Below are 27,430 nucleotides of genomic sequence, written 5' to 3'. Positions count from 1 at the left end.
ATGGCTGCGGAGAGAGCGAATGAATTTATGGCTCTATTAAACTGCAAGTACCTTTAAAATTGTCCTTAACATGTACCACAAAAGTAAATAACATAAACATCACAAGCGGCAACGGGACGTTATGCAAAGAAAATCATTGGTCGTTTACCGAGAAATCGAGTTCGGTTTTATCACGAATTTAATAAATGACTCCCTCATTCAGAGAAAGTGAGAGCTATTGGATTTACAGTGGTGTTAAGGTACAAATAATGACATGAATTGTCGTTAATATTTGTAGCAGAAAGATTAAACTAACGTAAATATCGAAAACGTCAACGAAACGGGACGAAGAAAATCGCAGATATTTTCCGAGAAATCTCAAGTTGGTATTTGTTACGAGTATGATAAAAATATCCAACTGACTATCGTTGTGAACCACTTCGATGTCCGGTCAGTGACGTCGGGCTAATACGCCACCCAGCGGGGTGGCAATCTAGGGAGTAACGTGTCCACAATGCCGTGCCGTAATCTGTTTATATGTCACTTCACACCGTGCCCTGTTTCATTTTCCTAATCATTCAAGCCAGGAATAACGACGACAGACAGCAATTTAACCGCTGACTGATTATTTGAACGTTAATCATGCTTTAAAGGGCTTTTGTCTTTGTACTTGAAAATCAAAGTGCTGGCAACCAAGATTCCGAAGACCCTAAGGTCAGGGTTGAGGCCCTATACAATTTGGTTGCCAACTACTGCAGTTAAAACTACCAAGGTTGCAGCAGTGGTCGAAAGTCTTGTAGGTGTTTTAGATTAGATAGACCGGTAATCAAGTCTCCATAGACCCCGTATTTTCAATTTCTCTTCAACTTTTTTGGGTTATAAGACCGGAAGTCCTTTTGTTTTGATGTGGCTTCATGTTTCGTGTCAGCGGTGTGTTTACATTACTTATAACAGGGGGAGCTGCACGTGGGGAGCTGGGTTAACGTTAATTAACCGTGAGGCCCGCACCGTTCCGACAGACTTCACTTTCAGATTGCTCATCCTCAGGCCACTGGCTCGGTTTAGTTTATAAAAAAAGTAAAAATAACGCCTATTTTCTTACCATGACCGTGTCTTAAGGCACGTTCACTTACGGTTGGATTAAAGTCAGGAACAATAAAAGACTAAAAACGAAACATTGTAGGACCTATTCATCTCTAACTGATCTGACTAGACAAAAACACGTACTAACCATTCTTTGGCAAACTGGTAGAAATACCATCTTATTTGCGTTAAAATACGATCATGTTATGCTATATGTCATATAGTATATGGATAAAAATTTGTTAAGCAAAACGAAAATAACCGATGAATCAGCATCAAAGGTCGTCTCTTGATTATAAAGCCTTAGCTAATATTAGATCATTGGCACAAATATATTTATTTGTTATTAGGTGTTCGTAAATTTGACGAATCTTAGTTTATGTGCGTGAGTGGGCTTCGGGCGTGGTTCTATATTTGGGTTAATGGGTTCGTCCGCGAGCCACCGGCATGGGAAGTGCCTGTTAGTTCGTCCGTCCGCTATCGGATCTATCTAGACCGGTATATCACCTGGATTATATAGGTGTTCAGTCTAGCTTCACATAGTATTAGTCTGATGACATAGTTGCGGGCATGGGAGGTCAGGAGGATGATACTGTCTGTTGTGAAAAAGGTTTGAAGCGGAATGTATAATACATTTGCTTCAATGCTTGCTAAGTTGAATGTTGTGGCTAGAATTCCACCTCTTCCTTTAGTGAAACTAAAATACATAAACTCATTTTTTTATTAGCCGTGCTCCTGTCGGTGTAGTTCAAAGTAGGTTACTTTGCTACGACCACATAACTTCTTTGATGTTTTCTTCTTTGTTCGCTGGCCCACAACGTTAATATCTTTATTTTTATTCTACTGTCTGTACATAACTATCTGAGACTTGATAAAGCCAAGATCAATGGAAATAAGCAGGTGTTACCGATATCAACCTCTACCTCTACCTCGACCTCTACCACCTAAGTGACTTACTGTCAATGAGGAAGCTGTATGTATTGAGTCTAACAACGAGACTACACAAAACATTACCATTTAACCCGGAGCTGCAAAATCGTAGAAGAAAACATAATGTTGCTCCCCTTTCAACTACAAAATCTGTATTTGCTAAGAGACAATTCGGGGCGCAATCTGCATATGTGTACAATAAAATAAACAAAGTATTAAATATATATAATCTGCAACTGTACAAATGTAAAAAAACACTAACTGAATGGCTTAAAATACTTAACTATGACGAGACAGAGGCTCTGATATACTAAGTTGGTATTATTTAATTAACTTAAATTCTTAAGTACTTACCAGTTCTTAAAATACGATATTATGCTTTACAGTACCTATTGTATAAGAAGTTCCGAAAAGTTCAACATATTCACTTGCACTCACACGATCTCACACACAGTCATATACCTAGACACACACACGCACACACACACACACACACACACACACACACACACACACACACACACACACACACACACAAGTTAGAATAAATTGTACTACAGTGAAACCTGGATAAGTGAGACTTCAAGGGACGAGCAGATTTGTCTCACTTAAAGAGGTATTTCACTTACCCAGGTTCTCAGTTAGCCAGGTACAAATAAATGTCTGTCTCATTTACAGAGGGTCCCATTAATAGAGGTGAGAATAGAGGATATATTTCAGTTATAGAGGTGGTTAATAAGGTATTTTGTAATTAACTTTAAAAATAAATAAGGTAAAAATAATCCTTACCCTAAATATTTTTTAAGTCTGTTTAAATATTTCTAAGAATTTACATTGAATGATTCTCCAAAGGATAGATTTTTTCAATTAAATTTGATACGGACTTCATTGCGTCTTAGAAATGTATTAAATGAAAATCTGTTTATTCGTGTTACTTATCAAAATTTCAGCTTTCGTTTCGATAGTTTTAACTACATAAAGTAACTAAATGAAACTTGAAGTCGTTTAGACACAATTAAGCAAATGCGGAATTTGTGCATAGACTAAGAGTTAGTAAGAATACGGAAATTGATCAATAAAGTCCAAGTTAGGGAGGTCATAGATTGACGTTATCTCAGATACAGAGGTCAACTCCTATACAATTCTAAAAAAAACAATTAGGAAAATGTAATCTTATAAATATAGTCTCAGTAAAAGAGGTAGAATACACTCTCTGTCTCACTTATAGAGGTAAATGTGACTATAAAATCACAACAGCTAATCCCAGTTATAGAGGTTCGTTTTTTCTCACTAACAAAGGTAATTCAGAGCTAAAGTGTCGGGACCGCACCATGAGTCCCAGCTATAGAGGTTTCTCACTTATCCAGGTCCCACTTAACCAGGTTTCACTGTATTAGCTTAAGTTTTCTTTCTGTATGTTAGTTAAATATTTCTTAAATCTACAACTTGTTGCTACGGAGGAGCGGGGCTTCCTGATACAGGTATAATATACTTAATAGGGAGTCCCAACCTGTTACCTTGTTATGTAACATTTATTAATGTAAATAAAATATTTTCATTTTCATTTTTCATTTTCATTTCATTTTTCATTTTCATTTTCATCAACACTAACTCTTTCTTTTCTATTTTGGTTCGCATCAGCAAAGCTCTATAAAGGTTTGCTATTAGTTTTACTCTTCTCAGTGTTGAAGATTTAGATCATATCCATAACTCTGACCCACCTATGACCACTTGTGTTGAGCTAATGCAGCTATTTTTGGAGCCGGCAGTGATGTCAACACTTGTCGACGACTGTAAATCATTGCTTAGAAACTAGACGTATACCTACTGACATATTTCTAGATTTTCAGTACGTTTGTTTTAGTAGAACGACTGTAAATTGTAATTCTGACCTTACGATACGAACTTAAAGAACAATAAACTTAAAAAAATAACAAGTAAGAATACAAATTGCGGTTAGAAATGCGACTGTTCGCGGCAGCCGTCACGCGGCCTACTGTGACGGAACGGACATCCGTTGCACAAAATTAACAGTTACCCGCAACCAACCAGCATGGCCCTTATATCCATACCCATAAGAATGACGTCATCTGTCAATTTAAATGGAAATCGTAGCTGGAAAACAGCACTTCCTGCTCGTGAATAGAAATCGACGGGTAATTTGCGTTTGGCGGGGAGATAATATTGGCCATTGTCTATATTACTAAATAAATGTAGTGGGTTACGTTCTCACACAATTAAATGTGAAGCGTGTATGAATATGTTGTGAAAGTAACAGTTTATAGATAATTTCATAGTTGATTATAACTGGGTTTCAAATATGGTCCTATCTCAAGAATTTCAGACCGGACGGGCCATCCCACACTAGCGTCTTTTGAGCTTTAGTCAGCGCTATGGAAATGGCGTCGATGCGCAGTTTAGTCAATGTTGCGTCGATCAGCAGCTATAGAATTGGCTAGACCCCGACGCTCGGGAGAAGCTATAGTTTGGGATCTTTTCTTAGTATGCCGTAGTTTGTGTCGTGAATATTTTTCTATAAATACGGCCGACACGGCCGTTTAAAAACTTATTGCAACTTTGTTGTTGTGTTAATTTGTCTTGCTCAATCTAATCCAGCATGCGCCTGAGGAAAGCGTTGCAGATTTTGATTGGATAACATTCTCACGAACTTTTTCTGCAATGGTTACTCAATTTGCGATACTATACTTCGCCATGCACTGCTGAGGAAGGTTATGTACGCTTTGCATAATGAAAAAGTAAACATTGTAACGAATCGCAAATGTAACAGGATTCAAAGAAAAAAAGCACTTACTTGGCTCGGAAACTGTAGCGAAGTACCTACTCATAGCGACTCTTCTTGTTAATGAGCTCTTTGCTTGTAGATACTTGTGTCAGAAAGTGATTCAGAGAGGACGAATTAGGAAGTACGTATTTTTTCCTTGAGGAATTGGAGCCGCATTTTCAAACATTAAAAATTTCATCTTGGGTTGATGTTGATTTGATGTATCTCACAGCGAATGCAGATTAATCCTTTAGCTAAATGTGTCGTAGACTAATGAACTCAACGATATGACCTAAATGTAGACCAATATTATTATTCCATTCACCGATCGTAACTCTAAGTACCAGGAGCATGACCGTTACGTATAAGGCGACAACTTGCAGTTTTATAGCTGCCAAGGAAAGAGTTTATGGATACTACGCGTGGATATAAAATTAATACCATAACGTAATGTATAGTACTTTAGCTTAAGAGCTATCGTGAACGATGGTTAATTGCGAATGCGTACTTAAACCTTGTTTTATATCTTAGACATGATAGTTCGTTTGCCCCAATTTGTCCAAGCGATCAGTCATTTTATTACAGACGACCTGCCCCGGCTTCGCACGGGTTAATAAATTATACATAAACCTTCCTCTTGAATTACTATTTATTTAAAAAAAAAACGCATCAAAATCCGATAGATAGTGGTCCGATGATTCAGCAGTTAAACCAACCCTTTCACCTGAAGAAGACGCGGATGACACGCAAGTAACATTGTCCCGTAAAATGCACGAGCCCCTTAATCCTTCTACAGCCAGTCTATCCGTCATCATGTCATATATAGGTAAGTATGAAGGCTCCAGATCACATACCTAATAGATGAACTTTTACCTAAAGAAGACGGGATGACACACAAGTAACATATTGCCCCGTAAAATGCACAAGCCCCTTATATAGTCAGGATATCCGTCATCCTCCCGCTTGAGCTCGCATTATGTCATATATGTATGACGGTTCCAGATCACTTTCTTACTCGGTAAAACATCTTTTCATCAAGCGACAATTTGGCGCGATGGCGCCCACATATGAATGGATTATATATGAAAACGAAACGTTTCACTCAAATTGCGTCCATGTTACGACCAGCAGGCATATCAGGGACGCAATTATCGTCGTGATAAGGACAAGATAGCGCGCCCGTCTCATATATTCTATCGAATGCAGGCAAAAGTGACATCCTTAACCCGATATTCCTATACAAATTAGAAATCAAAATATCCACAAAAAACCCGCAATATTGTAAGCGGTGCGTCTCGTGACGAATTAAACTATACCCTTGTAAATGTTCTATAATACAGTCTGGGAAGTAGTCTACAACGACGGCGCATAGTTACGTCCCCTCATAATAGGGATAGCATAGCGTAACGTCTAGTCATTTAGTAGACGTTGGGGGAGTATAGAAAGCCTACCGTTGTTTGGCGAAACTAAACACTGTGCTGTGTGCGAAGCTTGCATCCGAAAACGAGGCTTAAGAGTTTTCACTGAAGATTTCACGCCGTTTTCTTGTTTCAACCGCATGAAGAACGTTTGTTCGAAAATTGAAGTAACATATTACATTTTGCCGCAAAGGACAAAATGTATCAGTGGTTGGGACGGACTTAGAATAAGCATTGAACACATTTGAAATAAGTATGACATTTGACTATGTATGTATTTATTCCAAAAGTGTACATATACATTTTTGTAAACATGTAATTTTTATGTTGCGCAGTCTAAATCAGACGTCGATTATCTCAAAAGAACTAGAACTACATAGGTTATCCCGTCGGGTAGGTCTATCTTTAAGAAAGGGACGATTTATAACATAACAGTGAGCTCATTTGAACTTCATATACCTACTTATCTAAAACCATCCAACACACACACATAATGTGACTCGTCGTAATTAAGATAGTTCTTAGATAGTTAGGTTTCTAGCTGAATCACTTTGAAATTTACATACTTGCCATCTTCCATTCAACTTACCAGTTTGAAGTCAAGGTTTTTACTCATTGCGACAACAAGCTGAAATTAGCAAAGAAAGTTGTACAAGTCTTGTTTGTAGTTTTGTTAACACCAAGGTGCTTAGGTTAACAGAAAGCTCAAAGGGTAGAAATACAAATGTATAAGTTATCATAAAAGTACTACTTACCGTAACTTAGGTGTTACTTTCTCAATACAAGCTAGCAGAAGCAAGGAGTCGCACGTAACTTTAGGCAAGTCTGACCTAACTTGACTCTCATACACATTTCATCGACAACTGTAGGATCAAGTGCTATATTGCCTATAATGTCTTACACCAAGAAAACCAGCTGAATGGTAGAAGTCCTAAACATTTGTTCATGAAAACCCTACTCGTGTGTATTTAACCGCTCAGATAAAAACTTACGCAAATACTAACGCGAGATACTAAAGATCGGGCACTTTAGCACATGTTAGTACAGTACAAGGATGTTGCGAATATCCGCATCCGCATCCGCAACCGCGGAACTTCCGCATTATTTTCAACATCCGCATCCGCATAAAATCGATGCGAATTTAATGCGGATGCGGATATGGAACAGTTCGGTACAGGAACGTCTTAGCATCGGCGTAAGTGCTAGACTGCTAGGTAATTTAGTCATTAACCAAAAAACCTATTAGAAATGAGCAGTCAAGCGTGAGTGGGACTTAATGTACGGAACCCTTGGAACGCGAGTCCGACTCGCACTTGGCCGGTTTTTTGAAATAAAAATTACTAAAATGTAATATTTGACGTTTTTATGGTACTATCTTGACATCCGCATCCACATCCGCGGATGTGAGCCTTTAAAAATCCGCATCCGCATACGCTTCCGCGGATGTCAAAAAATCGGCATCCGCAACATACAGTACTGCACGATTTGACTCCCGCGCCAGTAAGATTATATGTTTCTGTTACTACCTATACATACGTGCAAAAGGGAAAAGATGCTTTGTTGTCAATCGTCATTCTATAGTCTATATGTAGATACATACTTAAAATCATTGCCATCATGATCGTGCTTATTGAATATGTGAGCTGAAACCGCATTAAAATTCAAATATGTAAATCCACCATGTTTAAGGTTAACTATGGTATAACTAATAGTCATGGATTGCCGACGCCATGTCTACGTTCTTCCGGTCGTCGACCCCTCCACCTTGCCAGTCAATATGGCTTTGTTAGACTGCTTCGATTACGCCTACTACCTTACCTACTACTTGTATATCAAGGTTACATTTGAATTTATGGGATTATTAGCGACACGCCCCGCCGACGGTGTAACATGTGCTTAACCTTTAGTGCGTAATGATCTAATGATTGTAAATTATACAGCAAGGTTGTTTATAAATAATTTTCATCATATTTCAATTGGTTAAGGTACCGTGAGGAAATGTATAATTGTTTATGACCTTGATTGTACTCATTAGATTTAAAAGCGCAAGATAAGATAATATACCATCTTATATCTCCTGCTAAAATACGAGACTTGAAATCCAAGAGCAGCGAAGGATTTTATATGAATGCGATAATATCGATAGCACTTACAAATTTCACGTAAAACGAATCTAAGTGATACTCAGAAATACTATCTCTACTCTCTACCTGAAAGTGGCTTTTGTTTACTTTGGTATTTGAGCTTTCTGATAAAACGTGAAGTGTTTGCTTTCACAGAATTTGCTATCTTCGATTACTCTACCATCAAATCATATTCCATTTAGATTGTATAGTCTTGTAGTATGGATGTCTTAATACAGACAGCTTTGATCTATAAATATGCAGTGATATAGGTACCATCGTCCACGCTCTTGACTGATTTTAAACCTTACTGCTACGATATAAGGTACACCGATGATAAGTTTTGCTATTATCTAAATAGGAATGATGAGACGTGATGGAAAGTGAGGCATTCCTTAGGGATTGTTAGTTGCTATACTTTCATTTAAATAATGGAAAGGAAGAAGCTATCTCGTAAATTGTACTCAGATTCCTTCTGACGGAACTAAGAGATTTGATTACGAATTTACATTTGAGCGTACAGTCAGCGGCAGAAGTTGCTAAGCGGGTGAGGTGTTCACAATTACCTTGACGCGCTTTTATTCCCTTAACAATAAAGTCGCGACAAGATCATTTTGAACACCTCGCCCGCTTAGCAACTTCTGCTGCTGACTGTACAAAAATAAAAAACTTAGCTGAAACATGTTTCAAAATGGCTGCCGTTCAAATCTTTTGAAGCTTTTGCTTTGATTAATAGTAGATAGATACTATAAAGTTTTTTAAAGTTAAAAAGTGTTCCAAATTAAGCTCAACTGTAAATCGTTTATAATCGCTTAAGTACAAAGTATACTCAAAACAAGTTAATAATAGTTTTCAGGGATATTTTTTGCCTCTCGCAGTTATGACATACATGTGAACTTGAGGTTAATTATAGTAGTCATTAAAACTCGTTAGTCTTGTCTGGACATCCGAGTCTTAAAAATAATATAAGTATACTTGGTCAACTAGATCTTGACAGTAGAAAAAGGCGGCAAATTTGAAAAATGTAGGCGCGAAGAAATATCGTCCCATAGAAAATTTGAATTTCGCGCCTTTTTTACTGACAAGATTTGGTTGACCAGCTATATAACCGCCATCGCCAAAACCGGGCCACGCGGATGTCTATAGTGGGATAATTATTTTTTCACCTCAGCAGCTCGAACAAGGGTACTTTGATTCTTAAAAACAGTGAGACAAAATGACATTCAAGTGACCTTTATAGTCAAATGTCATTTCAACATGCGAGGTCTTGGAGGATATAATCAAACGGAGACGCCATGTCTGTAATTTTCTGTACAAAACCGTCTGCCGATTTTTGCGGGGGAGGGGAACGTCAAATGTATGCGTAACGTATAAATAGCCATGTCAGATAAACGTCAGTCCATACATTGTGTATGACCGTTGGCCGCCTATTTTCGACAGAGGGGAAAGCCTGTTAATGGCTACTCCGTTTAGTTGTATCCTCCAAGTGCGGGGTCTAATAAAAGTTCGAAATACTTGGGTTCTATTATCTCTGTCCCTTTCACACTGTTAGCAAAAAGAAACAGACAAAAAAAGTTAAAACGACATTCACCGGTATATTCACGGATTATAATAGACCCCCGAAAAACTTCAGACCGCATCGTTCCAAACCACGTACGAGTATGAATTCTTAATAATTAATTAATCAAAATAAAGTTTAAGATTTGATAAAAACTGATAAAATACTATATTTTAGGTATTTTATTGTACAATTAAAATAATGAACTCAAAAAATACACAGTTCAGCACGCAAAATTAATTATTTTAATTTTAAGAATTTCTACCATAGTTGACAAATAGTACGTATCCGCAATTCGGACCGTATCTTACAAAGATTTTTTTTACAAAAAAAGTTGTCGATTGAAGTGTCAGTTAATGTTTGTTATTTCTATATTATTTTACTGGAATTTATTATTACGTTTTGTTTTTGTGTTCCATTGCGGTAATTAATCTTAATTGTTTATATATCTTAAGAAAACATGAGTGCAGGTATTAAGTGATGAAGAAGGATTACATTTTTCAAGTTGTCTAATAGGTATATTCTCACTGCTCAGGTGAAAAATGTTGTGTACTACACGAGATCAAAGTTATTTACATCTCGTGCGCTTTTGAGTCCCTTACTACGCTCAAGATTCTAAATTATATAATCTTTCAATTGCACGGGACTCAAAATAAGCACTCGAAGAAATATCAAACTTTGATCACTTGTTGTACAAATAACTATTACATTTTGAATTTCAATTACGACAAAATACTGATGAACAAAATATTTATATTGTAATACATATTTATATTTATCCCGCCATATAAATTGCCTTCTAATAGTAGTTTATGCAACAGTGATATAATAAGGGTTCTTAAAATTCAAGGGTCGAAGTTACAAAACGAGACGTAGTCGAGTTTTGTAAAAAAAGACCCGAGAATTTTAAGAACCAATTATGAGCTGTTGCATACATTACTTTTTCTATGACAGCTGCAGCAAAAAAAAAAAAAAAAAAAGTCGAGTTTTGTAAAAAAAGACCCGAGAATTTTAAGAACCAATTATGAGCTGTTGTATACATTACTTTTTCTATGACAGCTGCAGCAAAAAAAAAAAAAAAAAAAGAGAGAGTTATTATTAAAAAAAGAGTTATTATTAAAAAAAAAGAGTTATTATTAAAAAAAAAGAGTTATTATTAAAAAAAAAAGAGTTATTATTTAAAAAAAATTGAGTTATTATTTCAAAAAAAAAAAGAGTTATTATTGTAAATGAAAACATACCTCTTTCAATCAAGATGATCGGAACTTGTATCTTTAAAAAAAATAAAGCAGTTGTATTATACTCATAAGATGACTGCTAGCAGTCATCTTATGAGCCTATAGACAAAGCATTCAAATGACATTGCTTTAGATATCACTGTCAGTCATTTAATTGACACATTTAAGTGCTGGAGTAGAAAAAAGTACTAAATCACTTTAGTGACAACCGATAACTTACAACAATCATTGACGTACCCAGATAGAACCCGATTATCTTTTTGTATGATTGTCGACGATTTATGTGACGTTGCCTATAGCTAGGGGATTGTGGTGCGAGGGGACCTTCGTATGGTGCCATTATGTGAGAAGGCCGCTCGTGAGCCTATACTATTTATGGTCATGTATGCTGTAACAAAAACAGACTGAGCATTAATATATCTTATCTCGTTGTAATAAGGTTTGCGACCCGTCAGGTAACGCGACGATGGTAGGTACCTGTAAACAGATGTTACTCGTATAACAATGCTGAATAAAACAATATTGTAACGGTACCTTTGTGAGGTTTACGTAAGAACTAAGAAGTTACTACTATGTAATGAGTTCTAAGAAATCTGTTAATCGATAATGACTCAAGCAAGTCGTTCAATGATTTCTGTATAAGACGTAAAAATAGATTTAAATCGTTTGCCGATTCTTGAAATACCCTTATATTAAAACCCCTACATTTTTGTAAAATACTATAAGGATAAAGATGTGCAACGTTGTACCTTACAGTTTAAGATTTGTAGCCTTTTGTACGCAACTTACTAGCAACTTCAAATCTGCAAAACAATACCTTGTTAAGAATCGAGCTAAACTGCTATTGCCAGTAAACCAGGATAATGTACTTACATAAATCTAAGTACAATTTACAACAATATTTAAGTGCATTTTAGTTCAATATGTGTATTAAACAATTAACATACACGATTTATTCTGATGCCTAACTTTTTTGTTTTAAAACATTACTGTTATTTTGCAATTACTAAGTCCTTAGTTCCTTATTTCAACAACTACTTACATACGTTAATTCGTCCCACTGACATTAATACCTGGGAGGACACTTAGCGGAGTCATGCCAGAAATTAATGCTCTCCGACTAATTGAGAGTCGTGCTAAATTAGATTTAGAGCTTAGGTTTCCAAGATGTTTGTTCATGTTACAGGGGTTATTCTCAGGTTGAGTTTCACCGATAATGTCATCATGTAGTGTATGTAGGAAGGTTGAAAGGGACAGTTCCTTGCACGTTGTTGAATGAATGAAATCGTTTATTCACAATGAACATATGGTAAAAATAGGATCTTAATTTAAATACATTGCTTCCCATTATACATTCAGTCAATATAGACATGTGAAAATATTTGTCAGTGATATATAGTCACTCAGTCATTTAAAATTAGATACACTTACAGGATTAATGACAATTTTCGCCAATATTTATAATAGTAGATAATTAATTTAGTAACAGGTCAAATAAAATAGTAATCAGAATAATAAAAAAAAAAGAAATTACAATTAAAATAGGAATAAGTCATGTCTTTTAAATATATGTAAATTAACTGTCAGGTTATATTCAAAATGTATACAATAAAAATTCGTTAATACTATAAAAACATTTATCGATCAATATGTTATACAGCTTTGTTTTAAACTGGTTTATTGGCAATGTCTTTAAGTCGGCTGGTAGTTTATTAAATATAGTAATGCACATGTTAAAAGCGCTTTTTCTTCTAAGTGCTAATTTGTTACTAGTTTGTAATGCTAACCTACAGCGTCTATGTGACCGTGTTGTTTCCTTATCTTCTACGAACGTGAATAGTTGAATATTGAGTTTTACAAAAACACATATCTCGTAAATATAGAGACAGGGGAAGGATAGTAACTTATGTTTAATAAATAATGGTTTGCAAGGCTCCAGTCTATCTACTCCACAAAGGGTTCGGATACATTTTCTTTGAGCGACAAAGGCGCGATCAGCGTTAACAGAATTACCCCACATAATTATGCCGTATCGTAAAGTAGACATAATGTATCCGTGATAGGTTAGTAAGGCAGTTTTGAATGAAACAGTTCGTTTAATGCGCCAAAGCGCAAAAATAAATTTGTTCAGTTTCATACAGACCATGTCTACATGTTCTTTCCAATTGCAATGTATGTCGAGTGTCATACCGAGGAAAACAGTGCTATTTACTTGTTCAACTAAGCCTAAGTTATGTTTAATGACAACTTGGTGGATTTTAGATTTATATGATTTAAATAACATAAATTTGGTTTTGTCTACATTGATTTTAAGATTATTAAATTCTAACCAATCGATAACATCTCGCAGAGCTGTATTTATTTCATTTTCAAAATTATCTATGTCTGTTCCCTTGATTACTAATGTAGTGTCGTCAGCAAATAATATACAGTTATGGTTTGTGGAGTCAGGTAGATCGTTTATATAAAGAAGAAATAAAAGGGGTCCTAAGATACTCCCTTGCGGAACGCCATGCTTATTTACTTTAAAACACGACTGGGCCACAGAACGCTGATTATTAATGACTTGTTCTATTTCAGTGCATTGCTCTCGATTTTTTAGGTAACTCTTAATCCAGGAGTAGGCTGGCCCACGTATTCCATATTTCTCCATTTTATCGAGAAGGCGTTTATGGCAAACCGTGTCAAACGCCTTTGTCATATCGAGAAATAGTACGCCAACAGGAATACCTTTATCTATGCAATCTGTTATTTGATTGTTAAGATCGAAACAAGCCAGTGTTGTAGATTTATTCTTTCTAAAGCCGTTTTGTTCCTGTCTTAGAACGTTATTTTTTGCTAAAAAGTTGTCTAATGTTTACCTGCCGTATGATCAATTGATCATATTGACTTGATCATCACTATTAATACATGGTGACAAATCCAAATTATGGTCTTAATCATAATTCTGCTTTTGGATATTTAATATGGTTTCAAAGTTTAGACTTTATCAGTAAGAAAACAAGTTTTATTGCGTGACTCCAATCAGATACGGCTTCGTTCTATCAGTCCTATTCATCGTCGCACTATAGGCACCTATTAAATACCTTTAGGGAAAATAAATAGGTACTGCCTTTTAGTAGACATTACGTAACGCTGAATCATAGAACTTGCGACACTGACCTTGTGAAACAGTTGATTTGCTCTACCATACAACTGACTGTACATTCGGGTCGAGTTCACAGACATCTTTACAAGCCAACGTTCCAAGCATATATTTACAGACCTCTAAGACACTGACAATAAGGTCGTCTAAAATTTTTTGAAACGTTCGCTTGTAAATATGTTTTTGAACTCTTTACTGCCAGGTTCTGTTACAATTTAGTCTAGATTAAATAATGCTTCACCGGCAAGGCGCGGCCGAAGTCTTCACAATCTTATCTTATCACCGGCATGATGTCATCGGGCCGAATAAAAATACACAATCGAATGCAGTTGTCGCGAATTTCACGCTATTCGATTTGTTTATTTTGTCATTCACGGATATTAGTTTGGTTTTCGCTATTTTATAGTGCAATTTCTTGCGTGTTAATTCAAGGTTAATAAGGTTTAAATGGTTTTGAAAGCAACTTAATTTAGTATGACTATAATTAATCATTCATTGCAATTTGCAACTAATAGCGTTAGATTGAAATATTTCAAAATCCAAACAGTTAAGGAATGTTCACGGAATACGTAAACAGTTTCCATTTAATAAATTGCGATGTTGTATGTTACGGTATTTAGGTTTCGTTACTGATGACAATTTCCTATTTAAAGCCTAGGCCCTACGGATGCAGTTTCTACCAACTGCTCGAGTAGTATGCGGGTTGAAAAATCGGTTAGTAACAATCTGTCGAACCGCCGATTCACGTCTGACGTCCAATCGGTCCAATTGAATGAAATCTGCGACAATTGTAACTCCAATTGAAAAAAAAAAACAACTGTAAACTTGAACTCTATTGTTGTGCGAATAGAGAATCTCATTTTCGCCAATGTTTATTATTGCGAATCACTATAAAGCCGCTTATAATTTTTAATACATGTCGTTATTCACTGACGAAGTATCGTGTGGTATCGTATTGCGACTTTTTTTTTATTGGTTGAATTTACTTTCTCCAGTAGGTACCATACCATCTCTCATGTACAAGGGCATTATATTTAATGATCTGTATTCGATCTTTCTCAGGCGTTCTCCTACGATGCATTTCCCGACTGCTTCTCCTATTTTGAGCGAACACCAATTAATTCTATTTTGTCTTTTCCAGAAGGTTGAGAGTGGCGTGGTGACCGGGTCGCGATGACGACCGACATAACGGTGTCCCGCTGGGACCCGTCCATCGGCCACGGGCAAGAGATCATCGACGAGTACGAGTATGACGGCGGCAACTCGTCCTCGAGGCTATTCGAACGATCGCGAATTAAGGCGCTAGCTGGTGAGTCATCGTCCTCGCGTTATCCCGACATTTTTGCCACGGCTCATGGGAGGCTAGCGTCTGCTTTTTACGAAAGCGACTGCCATCTGACCTTCCAACCCAGAGGGTAAACTAGGCCCTTATTGGGATCAGTCCGGTTTCCTCACGATGTTTTCCTTCACCGAAAAGCGACTGGTAAATTTAATATCAAATGACATTTCGTACATAAGTTCCGACAAACTCATTGGTACGTGCCGGAGTTTGAACCCGCGACCTCCGGATTGCAAGTCGCACGCTCTTACCGCTAGGCCACCAGCGCTTTTTAAGGCGCTAGCTGGTGAGTACTTAAAGCAATCATCTTACTGACCAACGGTGGACCCAGTCGTTATATACAAAAAACTTTGTTTCTTTGACCATTTTGTAATCATAATGTTTAAAATTCTTTCTAGTTTACTTTTAACTTTTAACCCCTTTTACTAGAAATAGAATTCCGCTTGTATTACATGTAACGAGATTTCATTTCATGAAATGACCCCTAAGTCCTTGTTAATTTATGTTTCAATAAACATTGTAAAATGGCTTTTAAAATCTACATTTAATAACGCCCCATAATAACGTAGCAAGGGGTCATGCAGGAAATTTAATTTAGTGTCGTGACTACATATTCTAATGCCCTTAAGCGTGCTGGGGGCCTTAATCATGACATTGCTATGCAGATGGCTTATATTGAATTTGTTCAGTAATAAAATGTAATCCTCTTAGGCCCTAAGTTCACATTCATAGTCAGTTCGTATCAGTATATCGTATATTGAGACTGGTACGAAATATGATTTAATTTTATATATACTTACCAGTTGTTTTTCAGTGAAGGAAAGAAATGTGAGGAAACCTACATATACCTATCTATATATAACTTATGAAGCAAACATACATTATACATTGCAGTTTACATTAGTCACTATAGGTAGTTATTTTAGGATTCGAAATAACTCCATATGTAGAAGTTATGATAAGTTTTATCGAACACTTAATACCTATATTGAAATAATCAAAGAATCACTAGATCAATTAAGGCACCCTACGGCCTACATATGTACTCCAGTTCATGTATAAATAATACATGGATATAGTATATGTACTCGTATTATACGACTGGTAATTAACATAAGTGAGTTTATCAAGTCATGCCTGGAAACAACCACGTAGACACTAGACACCTATTAGTATTTGTGTCAGCGAACTTGCTTATCCTGCACTATGATAAGCGATTGTGAAACCAATCGAAGGCAACTGATAACCGCATAATATTTATATCTTTACAGACATGTACAGTAAATAATAAATAAAATAGAAGAAAAAGAAATAAAGGATATAATGTATAATAAAGATTTAAGAACGGGACAAAACCAAATATTTATTTTTCAAAAATCAAGTAGGTTGAACATAAAATGATGAAATTAAATTAAATTACCTAAATGAATGAGGATCTGGTGAGGGCAAAGTAGGTAAATTGTATGGCGCTGTAATACAATGCAATGTTTTTTTTTTATATTAGGAAAACCTAAAAAGTAAACATGAGTAAATAGTTAGCAAAGTTAAATTATGAAATGACCAGATAGATAAGTGTGTGTGGAGTTATTCCTAAAGCCCTTGCTACACGGTCGCCGACAAGCCCCCAGACCGCGTGGCCTTGGTCCGTCCCGGACCGTGTAGACAGTTGTTTCCAACAAAATTTGACCAAAACTGACCAAGGTCAGACGTTTAGTAGGCTTGTCGGCGACCGTGTAGCAAGGGCTTAAAGCGTTAAAACACTTACTATAGTAAAAACATCATAAATTTTCAAAGACAAACGTGTGCTTCGAATTCGACAGCTGATGTGGAATTCATATGGCGCTGCATAGTTCAGCACATTATGCGGTAACCCTGGTAAAAAGTTGACAGTTTACAAAAAAGTCATGTCGCCGTACAGCGACATCTACCTCCGTTTACAAACTCGTCCCTACTAATCACTCTTTGTTATGTTACAACGCTGTTTTACATATAATTTATGTACCTATGCTTCACTAGATGGCGTTGAAATATATATTTTAATTCAACAACAAATTTGTATATGAAAATAAGTGTTTATTATTTGCCGGTCTTTGGTGTAAATAATTCTATATTATTATAGCTTATTGATTCATTCAACAGTAACGTCGTAATGCATTCATGAGTAATTATGTAAGAATTTTGTTGGTAGTAATTACCATTAAATATTTACTACGAAAACATTGAATCATCAGAAACTGGTAGTACGTATTAGAATGTAATAATATTGAATTTAAATTATTTAATATTGAATTTGAATTTATATTATTATTTGTAGAAATGTAGTGTCTTTATGTGATGTTTTATATAATTAATGTAATTTTGGTGTATCTGACATTTAAATTATTAATTTATTTGCCATATTTTATTAACAACTATTAAAATAACCGAAGCAGGCAAATATGTATTCCCTTATCTGCTGAAGCCACCGTTTCCGCTTTTCCTGTACCAAGTTCAGAGGTAGCAAACATTTTACAAATAACACAACCGCGTCTACCATTAAATCATCCGTTCCTGATACGGCTTTATCATTGCTACTAGAATTATCTCAAAATTCAAGAGCACTCTCATTTTTACACACGCGCGTTTACAAATCCAACGTCTCTGAGTGGTGCAACTAGTGTAGTTTAGAGTGGACCTAAAGTTGCCAATATCTGGAGCGTTGGTATCGAATGTCCCTGTAGCCAGTTTGTTTTATTCGCTCTATTTCTTCCTTCGGAGGCTGTGTTCTCAGTTGCCTGAGTGGCCCAGTGCTGGTGACATGACATCTACAGAGTGCTATGATCTGATTAAACGAGGGATCGATATAGAGGTTCCTGGACTTGAAGTGTATTACGATAAAGTGGTCTGTGAGCTAAGAGGTTAGTTTGTGAACGGTATTATCAGTGTGTGGATGTAGGTCTGTAGGTGTATTGATAAGTTACATGTGTGGTTTGTTTTTAGGACGTAAATCCAGTAAGAAGGTAAATATTTAGTGATTATTGAACGCGTAATTGTAATGTACTCAGGCAAAATGTACTTATATGTTTCTGACCAATAAGGACGACTTCAAAAGGCGAATTTATGCAAGTGGTTCCTTATTGACAACGGACTCTGTATTAGTAACCTTCGACCAGAAAATGAAACTACGCGAACAGGTCGTTGCTGAATTGATTCATCTTCCTTTCACATTTTTATCATAAATTCTTGTCACATTTCCGCATAAAGCCCTTTCATCTCGCACCTTTCCGGTCGACAACCCACGGCCTGCAACACAATCCTGATCTAACATTACACATATTGATTACCACACCCTACACCGCTGCCAGCCTGTTACCGCGATGCAGCCGACGACTGAACACGTCGAGGACTATCCCATCTGGTCTCCGCGCCGCGGCCGACCCCACTGGCGGTTATTGTGTCAACATTGTTTCCTATTTCTAATATATAATGAACGTCTATCACGTCCATTTTCATTATGATTACGGGCTGACAGGTCCGTTCTTTCTGATCTATTTATCTGCTTGGAAACTCGGGGTGTACCTTTTTATGAGAAATGTTTGAGGATTCTGTGGGTTTAAATGTGTGGTGAACATTTAAATCAAGTACTGATGCTATCCAAAGTATCCAAGCAGGATTTACTTGCGAAAATAGCGTCTAATTTACTGCTGCCGTTCCTTTTGGAGGCAAGCGGAATAGCCTGAAGACATTCAGGAAAAGAAACAATCACATTTAGGCTTCAAAATATCGTGTTTCTTATATATCTCCTATCCGCTCCACTCGTCATCAATTAATATGCAGCATTCCCAGCCGTCATCTACGCTCAAGTTAACCCTGAAGATATCTTGTGTTGATTTATAATCTTCTTGTCCAATAGACGAACGAGAGAGCGTACAGAAGAAGACTTTCCAAAAATGGGTGAACTCCCACCTGGTGCGCGTGGGCAACCGCATCGGCGATCTCTACGTGGACATGCGGGACGGGAAGATGCTCATCAAACTGCTAGAGGTGCTCTCTGGAGAGAGACTGGTAAGTGATCTGGGGATCTGGGGCCCCTTTCTCAAAAGCTTATAACTTGTAATACAAGCGGATGTCACTTTTTAACAGCTTTTGTTAGAAAGGAACTTCCAATTGTATTACAAGTTACAAGCTTTTGTAAAACGGGCCCCTGGGGTTATTTAACTGTCAGTTGCACTACACAGTCTGTCACCGTTAAAACGTTCGCAAAATTTTGTTGAATGGGACTAATTAATCTGAGTGCGCATTCGCCCATTTCTTGCTTTTTGCTTGTTGCTTAAACGTTAAAATCTTTAGTCATGTAAGTTACATACATTTATGTAACTATCTACCATTTCTACCTGGTGACGAAGCCTACTCCATATTTAAACATTTGGGACGGATTAGCGTTACAGGAAACCCCAAACATATCTTGTTACCAAATAATCGGATTACATTATTGGGCTTTATATAAATGGTAGAGGTACATTACATACAATCACAATACATTAAAACACAGAAAATATATACACATAGCTTGGATATATCACACTATGTACTTTATCGTCTGTAGAAAATTTACATTGACAATTGCAATTGATCCCTGACTTGACTGTGCTTAAATATTTCATATCGCAGCCTCGTCCGACGAAAGGCAAGATGCGAATCCACTGCCTTGAAAATGTTGACAAAGCGCTGCAGTTCCTCCGCGAGCAGCGCGTGCATCTCGAGAACATGGGGTCCCACGACATCGTGGACGGGAACCCGAGGCTCAACCTGGGGCTCATCTGGACCATCATCCTTCGGTTCCAGGTAATACATATTTCTGAACCTTCGGATAACATTTAAAGCAACAATTCTGAAACGCAGCGCCAACAACCGCCTCTGTGTGCCCAGGATATTTGAACTTTTAATCCTTTAACCGCCAATGATGTCAACCTCCGTGCATGCCCGCACGCGCCGCACACGATGGCGTGGCGTTCAAAGGGTTCAACCCTAGCCGCAACGTCAATAGGGGTTAGTTACGTATCATCTTGTAAAATTATACCTTGGCATCTTGGCAAAATGCACTTGGCGTTCCTTGCATCATTCCTGTGTTTGCATTCCTTAGTGGTAGCTTATTAATTTGATAGAAATACAAACATCTCACATATACAGCGTGTTCAGCGTAACTTTAATTGGGAAATTATGTTGTTATTTAACATGGAATGAGTTAAGAATGAACTACATACTTTCATCAAATTCGGTAATCGATAATTCGGTAAATCAACTTTTAGTTTTAATATAGATTTAGGTATCTCGGTACTAAATGGCAACTGTCTAAAATTAAAACTTCATGTGGAATCAAGTAAAGTAAAGTAATAGATTCATCTTATACATTTACTTAGCACTACTAGCGCAATAAGTGTACCTATAGACAACTTATTCGTAGTGCTATAAAAGGATTAGAATCCCAATAGGTGCGGTGATATCATTACGTTTATATTTAGACATATGATTCGTTCGAAAACCGAATGCGTTACTAATTGTTTGTTTTTGGTATAATTACCGGGGGTTTTGGGCGTCACTAAGCGGCATATGAACTGAAATCTAAAATTAAAACACAGCAAAACATTAGCAACTAGGCCATGAAAATTACTTCAAGTTGAATCCAAACCGCGATATCGACAGCTATTGCCTTAAAATGGTGTAATTTTATGTATCATTCGTTAGTTTGAAAAATCATTGATGATCCTTTTAATAACTTAAACCACTGACTACTCAGCCGGGCTAGCAAATGATTGGCTACCATCCTTTTCTAACGTTATTAATTATAGAGGGACCGGTAGTCTATCTCGCTGGCGAGATACTGTCGCGTCCCTCCTGTGCTAGGCCTACTAAGGTAGGCTAAAATTAAACTTAGAACTTCAAGGTAATTTTTCCGTTCATTAGCTCGCGACTGCGTGGTCCGAAAGTTTAAAGGGATCTCGATATTTTGTTGTAACAAATAGGCACCGAAATATCCGATTTGCTAATAGATACATTTATATTCCAGATCCAAGACATCACTATAGAAGAAACCGACAACAAAGAAACCAAGTCAGCCAAAGATGCCCTGCTGCTATGGTGTCAAATGAAGACCGCCGGCTACAACAACGTGAACGTTCGCAACTTCACCACCTCCTGGCGAGATGGGTTGGCGTTCAACGCCATCATTCACAAGCACAGACCTGACCTGATACAGTTTGAGAAGCTGCACAGAAGCAATCCTATTCACAACTTGAACAATGCGTTCAATGTTGCTGAGGACAAGCTTGGGCTGACCAAACTGCTTGATGCCGAAGGTAAGGTTCAAAGTCTAAAAATTCTGTGGGCATACTGGAGTTTTAAATAAGTAGAAAATGTAATAGTCCCGTAAAAAGAAAGGACGGGAAGAAAACAATTCATACCATAATATTTGGACACCTATTGCACATCACAATAGTCTGCTGTATTAATATAGTGTATTTTGTATAGGTAAGTATGATTAAACAGATTTTGTGGGACAGATATGTAAAATGCCTCAAAAATCGAGCTATTGTTGAAATTAATTTCAACCCCCTTTTGAAGAGCTTTTCTCACCGAAATCAAACAATTTCTAATTCAATGTCCGTCTTTTCCAGACATCGCCGTCGACCATCCCGATGAGAAGTCCATCATCACATACGTGGTGACCTATTACCACTACTTCAGCAAGCTGAAGCAGGAGACGGTGCAGGGCAAGAGGATCGGCAAGGTCGTCGGCATCGCCATGGAGAACGACAAGATGATGCAGGAGTATGAGACCCTCACCAGGTAAAAAGTCCATCATCATATTACCATTACTTCAGCAAGCTGAACCAGGAGACGGTGCAGGGCAAGAGGATCGGCAAGGTCGTCGGCATCGCCATGGAGAATGACAAGATGATGCAGGAGTATGAGACCCTCACCAGGTAAAAAGTCCATCATCATATTACCATTACTTCAGCAAGCTGAAGCAGGAGACGGTGCAAGAGGATCGGCAAGGTCGTCGGCATCGCCATGGAGAATGACAAGATGATGCAGGAGTATGAGACCCTCACCAGGTAGGAAACCTTCCTTGTATCTTGTAGATCTATGGCAATACTGATTGGGTTTGACCGCCAAATATTGAACCCAGTTTTGGCCCCAGATTGAACTTCAAGATTCAGTTTAAAAAGGGAAGGCTCCAAAATTTTTGCGGCATAAATAACCTTCATTCTCTATAGATCCAGTCGATAGATCCAAAATGGATCTAGTGAGACAAGTTTTCCTTCTTAGATCCAAAATGTATGTTGACATTTAGAAACTGGATCTATAGGGAAAATACTTAACACCAACTGTCGCAAACTTTTCTTGTCACACGTGCGGTACAAAATGACGGTCTCGAATTTGTTTATTCAGCCACTGCCCACCTGCATGACAATGAATAATATACTCATATTAGTAGTACACACAAGATTAATTTCTTGCCTGATCTTCCATTGCACCGAACCCTCTTAAAGTGTGACAGTTCTTGAATCATCAACCGCTTTTAGTTCTTAGTATGTAGTAGTATTAAATTGTGATTAAATCTATTATTTTTTCTCTCTTTTTTATAGTGACCAAACCCTCTGAAAGTCCGACAGTTCTTGAATCATTAACCGCTTTTAACTCTTAGTATGTGGCAGTATTAAATTGTGATTAAATCTATTATTTTTTCTCTTTTTTACAGTGACCTCCTGCAATGGATCGAGCGCACGATCGAAGCCCTGGGCGACCGAACGTTCGCGAACTCTCTGGAGGGCGTTCGTCAACAACTCGTCCAGTTCGCCAACTACCGCACGGTCGAGAAACCACCCAAGTAAGGACAAAGCATTGCCTTTGATATAATTGGCTATGTGCGAAGTGCATGATGGGGGAACTAATATGATATTAACGCTAGCCTTGGCAATATCTGAACTTTTGTGGGTCTACATTTTCATATTACTTGATAGACTTGAGTCACTAACTAATGTGTCCCATCCCATAGATAACTAATTGTTTGGAAATACCTATTGTGTTACTCTCAGTAAATACCAATAAAGCCAAGGTGCTAAAAATTAAAAACTCGGGAATACCCTGCTTTCGAAGCACTGTCAGTTTTAATCAAAATTCCACTTATGACATTATATTCTTCATAATTCAATGACAATGTTCTAATTTTTACCCATTCAGGTTCGTCGAGAAAGGCAACTTGGAGGTGCTTCTATTCACTCTGCAGTCGCGCATGCGCGCCGCCAACCAGAAGCCATACACACCTAAGGAAGGCAAGATGATACATGACATCAACCGCGCCTGGGAGCGACTTGAGAAATCCGAGCACGAAAGAGAACTCGCGCTTAGAGAAGAGCTTATCCGACAGGAGAAGCTTGAGCAGTTGGCTGCTAGGTGAGTTTGAACCTTGTTTTCTGCACAGTTAGGTTGATATTCCTAAAGAGGGCAAGGTGACTTATCCGACAGGAGAAGCTTGAGCAGTTGGCTGCAAGGTGAGTTTGAACCTTGTTTCCGTACAGTTAGGTTGACATTCCCAAAGAGGGCAAGGTGATCCACGACATAAACAGAGCTTGGGAGCGACTTGAGAAATCCGAGCACGATAGAGAACTCGAGCTTAGAGAAGAGCTTATCCGACAGAGGCTTGAGCAGTTGGCGGCTAAGTGAGTTTAGACTTTATTGTAAGCTTTACATTCCTAAAGAGGGTGAGATCCATGACATCAACTTTGAGAGGTTGAGCAGAAGCGAGAACTCGCGCATAAAAAGGAGCTTAACCGACAGGAGAAACTTGAGCATAGTAAGGTTAACATTTCTAAAGTTCTCTTTATATTATTTTCATTTTTATTTTGACGATCATGATAGAAATTCTTATATTTTTGACATCAATGCAAACTTATTATGTAATTGTCTTTCATGAAATAAACCATCTAATCTAATCTATTGTTTTCGGTTACCGCGATACCGAACTATGGAATCCGTTTCCATATTTATATTTCTCTTTAGACGTTTAGACTTTGACGGATTCGTAAGGTTCATACTTTGAAGATGTAGCCATCTTTGGTAATCACACTAATCACTTACCGGTTTTTTTTTTCAGATTTAATCGCAAAGCCCAGATGCGTGAGACGTGGCTCTCAGAGAACCAGCGCCTCGTCAGCCAGGATAACTTCGGGTTCGATCTGGCGGCCGTCGAAGCGGCGGCTAAGAAACATGAGGCCATTGAGACCGATATCTTCGCTTACGAAGAACGCGTACAGGCGGTTGTTGCTGTATGCTCGGAATTGCAGGCGGAAAGGTAAATGCTTACGGCATTATTGATAAACGTCTGCTAAGTTAATCAGCTGGTGATCATCGTTTACCACTCTCTATGGCATAACGACAGATAGAGACAAATGACGATCATCAACTGATTAAGTTAACAGCCGTTTATGAATAACTCCATTATACTATACGCTTACGCTTAGTTTTGAAACTATTCGATCTAATTGCTATTTACATATCAAGTTTCTCGCAATTATGATAATGTATGTTTTCGCTATCTTTGATAATTGGTTGTTTTCGTGTAAGCAAAAAAATTTAGATTCTGAGAATCATTTTTTTTGCGTGTATGTAAATTATTTTGTAAGCAAATCATTTGGCTAGTGTTGCCTATTGTAGGGTCATGTGATTTTTTCGTGTCTCATAATATTTCAGTCATGTCAGAGCTTCGATAACCGGGTAATCATAATAATCAAAGCAGCACGTCCTCTTCTGTTACAACACTAGAAGTTTTTAAATTTTAACTCCTCACAGCTGCGGTTACTGACTGTACGTTATATTTATGATCGTTTTTGATGAATCGTTTTTAGGGTTCCGTACCCAAAGGGTAAAAACGGGACCCTATTACTAAGACTCCGCTGTCCGTCCGTCCGTCCGTCCGTCCGTCCGTCTGTCACCAGGCTGTATCTCACGAACCGTGATAGCTAGACAGTTGAAATTTTCACAGATGATGTATTTCTGTTGCCGCTATAACAACAAATACTAAAAACAGAATAAAATAAAGATTTAAGTGGGGCTCCCATACAACAAACGTGATTTTTGACCGAAGTTAAGCAACGCCGGGCGGGGTCAGTACTTGGATGGGTGACCGTTTTTTTTGCTTGTTTTGCTCTATTTTTTGTTGATGGTGCGGAACCCTCCGTGCGCGAGTCCGACTCGCACTTGGCCGGTTTTTTTTATAATGGTCTTAATGTGTAGCGCATCAGTAAATGGTGTGGTGTGGCCACTGACAATCCAACCTCTAGACTGAGCTTAGGCCAATTCTTTCATGACACCGATGCTGCCAAAAATACGGGGGTGCGGGGGGACGAGGTGAGCGAATCCCGTGCCGTGATTGGACCGTTCAAAGACACGGACCAATCACGGCACGGGATTGACTCGAAGATGGAGTAACGCTACCGTATGTGTGGCAGAGGGGGTAGCGCGACTATGCTATGTCTAGATGTTGGATTGTCTGTGGGTGTGGCTAACACAACAGTTGTTGCACAGATACCACGACATGGAGCGTGTGCAGGCGCGGCGCGACAACGTGCTGCGGCTGTGGGCCTACCTGCTCGAGCTGCTGCGCGCGCGCCGCGCACGCCTAGAGCTGTCGCTGCAGCTGCAACAGAACTTCCAGGTCATTATACCAACCTGGAGAACCACTACACCTTACTTTAGGACTTATCGATGCCTACTACAAAAGCAAACTAGTAGTGGCCAGTATCAATACCGAGCGGCATGAAGAAATCCAGGGACAGGTGTACCGGACACGATCTTTAGCAATAAAGACGACCACTTGAATTAATGAAGGGCCATCGAACCTTTTAGCTTGCCATAGTATACGCCTTTAAAATACGTTTGCCTACTTTATTCAAACTACCTATTTAACAACCTAATTGCATTGCGCATAGTTGTAGTACTGTGCAATAAAGCTTTTTTAGTGGTAACAATTTCTTCTCTATTTTAAAACAAAAATATGTTATAAAAACAAAAAAAAAATGATGGAAATCTCTAACATTAATATGATTATCTTTTGCAGGAAATGCTATACATCCTAGACTCCATGGAAGAAATCAAGCTGCGACTCCTCACCGACGACTACGGCAAACATCTCATGGGCGTCGAGGATTTGCTGCAGAAGCACGCTCTTGTCGAAGCCGATATCAACGTTCTTGGCGAACGCGTCAAGGTAATTTGAATTTTATCGGTAATCGATAATAAGCGTACTTAACTCTAAAACACACTGAACCGGGGCGGTTGCGTGCGCACCATGCTCTCGATTTGCTTTCACGCCGCGGGACGAGGGTACGCGTTGTACAGGCAGGTCTCTCCTCTCGCTGAAGTGTGCCCTTATTTTAAAATGCTTTTAATGGTTGAAATGAACAAGAGTCAAATTATCAAATCTAATTTTTCTCAAAAATGGACGGCAAAGTCGACGTTGCCGGTTAAAAAATAGGTCACGAAGTGCGTAGTTTATGGTCATTCAAAAAATTAAAAAGTTAAAAACATTGCAGTCTCGATTTCGGGACTGCAATGTCGCATACAAATTCCATTATTTAACGAGTTCCAAACTTTTTAAAACTTTAAATGGCCATATCAAATGAAGGCATAGGTCCCTTAAACAGCCAAACAGATGATCAGCACTTATTATTATAAAGCCTATAACAGACTATCGCACCGCACCGCGACCTTGGAGCGTCGCACCCATAAGTGAGAGCGAGAAACAGATATCTCTTTCTCCCTCTCACTTATGGGTGAAACAGATATCTCTTTCTC

The 27,430-nt window shown here is 38.0% G+C and overlaps 1 protein-coding gene across 1 annotated transcript in view; it reads left to right on the top strand.

Annotated features, from left to right (window-relative positions):
- The window catches only part of LOC134653444 (spectrin beta chain), a 90,524-nt gene that overhangs the window by 14,392 nt on the left and 48,702 nt on the right, over positions 1–27,430 (top strand). Inside the window, exons 2-11 of the mRNA XM_063508810.1 lie at positions 15,398–15,565; positions 19,488–19,639; positions 20,246–20,419; positions 21,642–21,930; positions 22,249–22,420; positions 23,337–23,465; positions 23,819–24,031; positions 24,732–24,929; positions 26,162–26,291; positions 26,694–26,843. Coding sequence (XP_063364880.1) covers positions 15,430–15,565; positions 19,488–19,639; positions 20,246–20,419; positions 21,642–21,930; positions 22,249–22,420; positions 23,337–23,465; positions 23,819–24,031; positions 24,732–24,929; positions 26,162–26,291; positions 26,694–26,843 — 1,743 coding nt within the window. The 5' untranslated portion in view covers positions 15,398–15,429. The remainder of the gene's footprint in view (positions 1–15,397; positions 15,566–19,487; positions 19,640–20,245; positions 20,420–21,641; positions 21,931–22,248; positions 22,421–23,336; positions 23,466–23,818; positions 24,032–24,731; positions 24,930–26,161; positions 26,292–26,693; positions 26,844–27,430) is intronic.

Source organism: Cydia amplana, chromosome 13 (genome assembly GCF_948474715.1).
Source record: "Cydia amplana chromosome 13, ilCydAmpl1.1, whole genome shotgun sequence".
In the NCBI taxonomy this organism is placed as follows: Eukaryota; Metazoa; Arthropoda; class Insecta; order Lepidoptera; family Tortricidae; genus Cydia; species Cydia amplana.
This window is presented reverse-complemented; position numbering and strand designations above follow the sequence as displayed.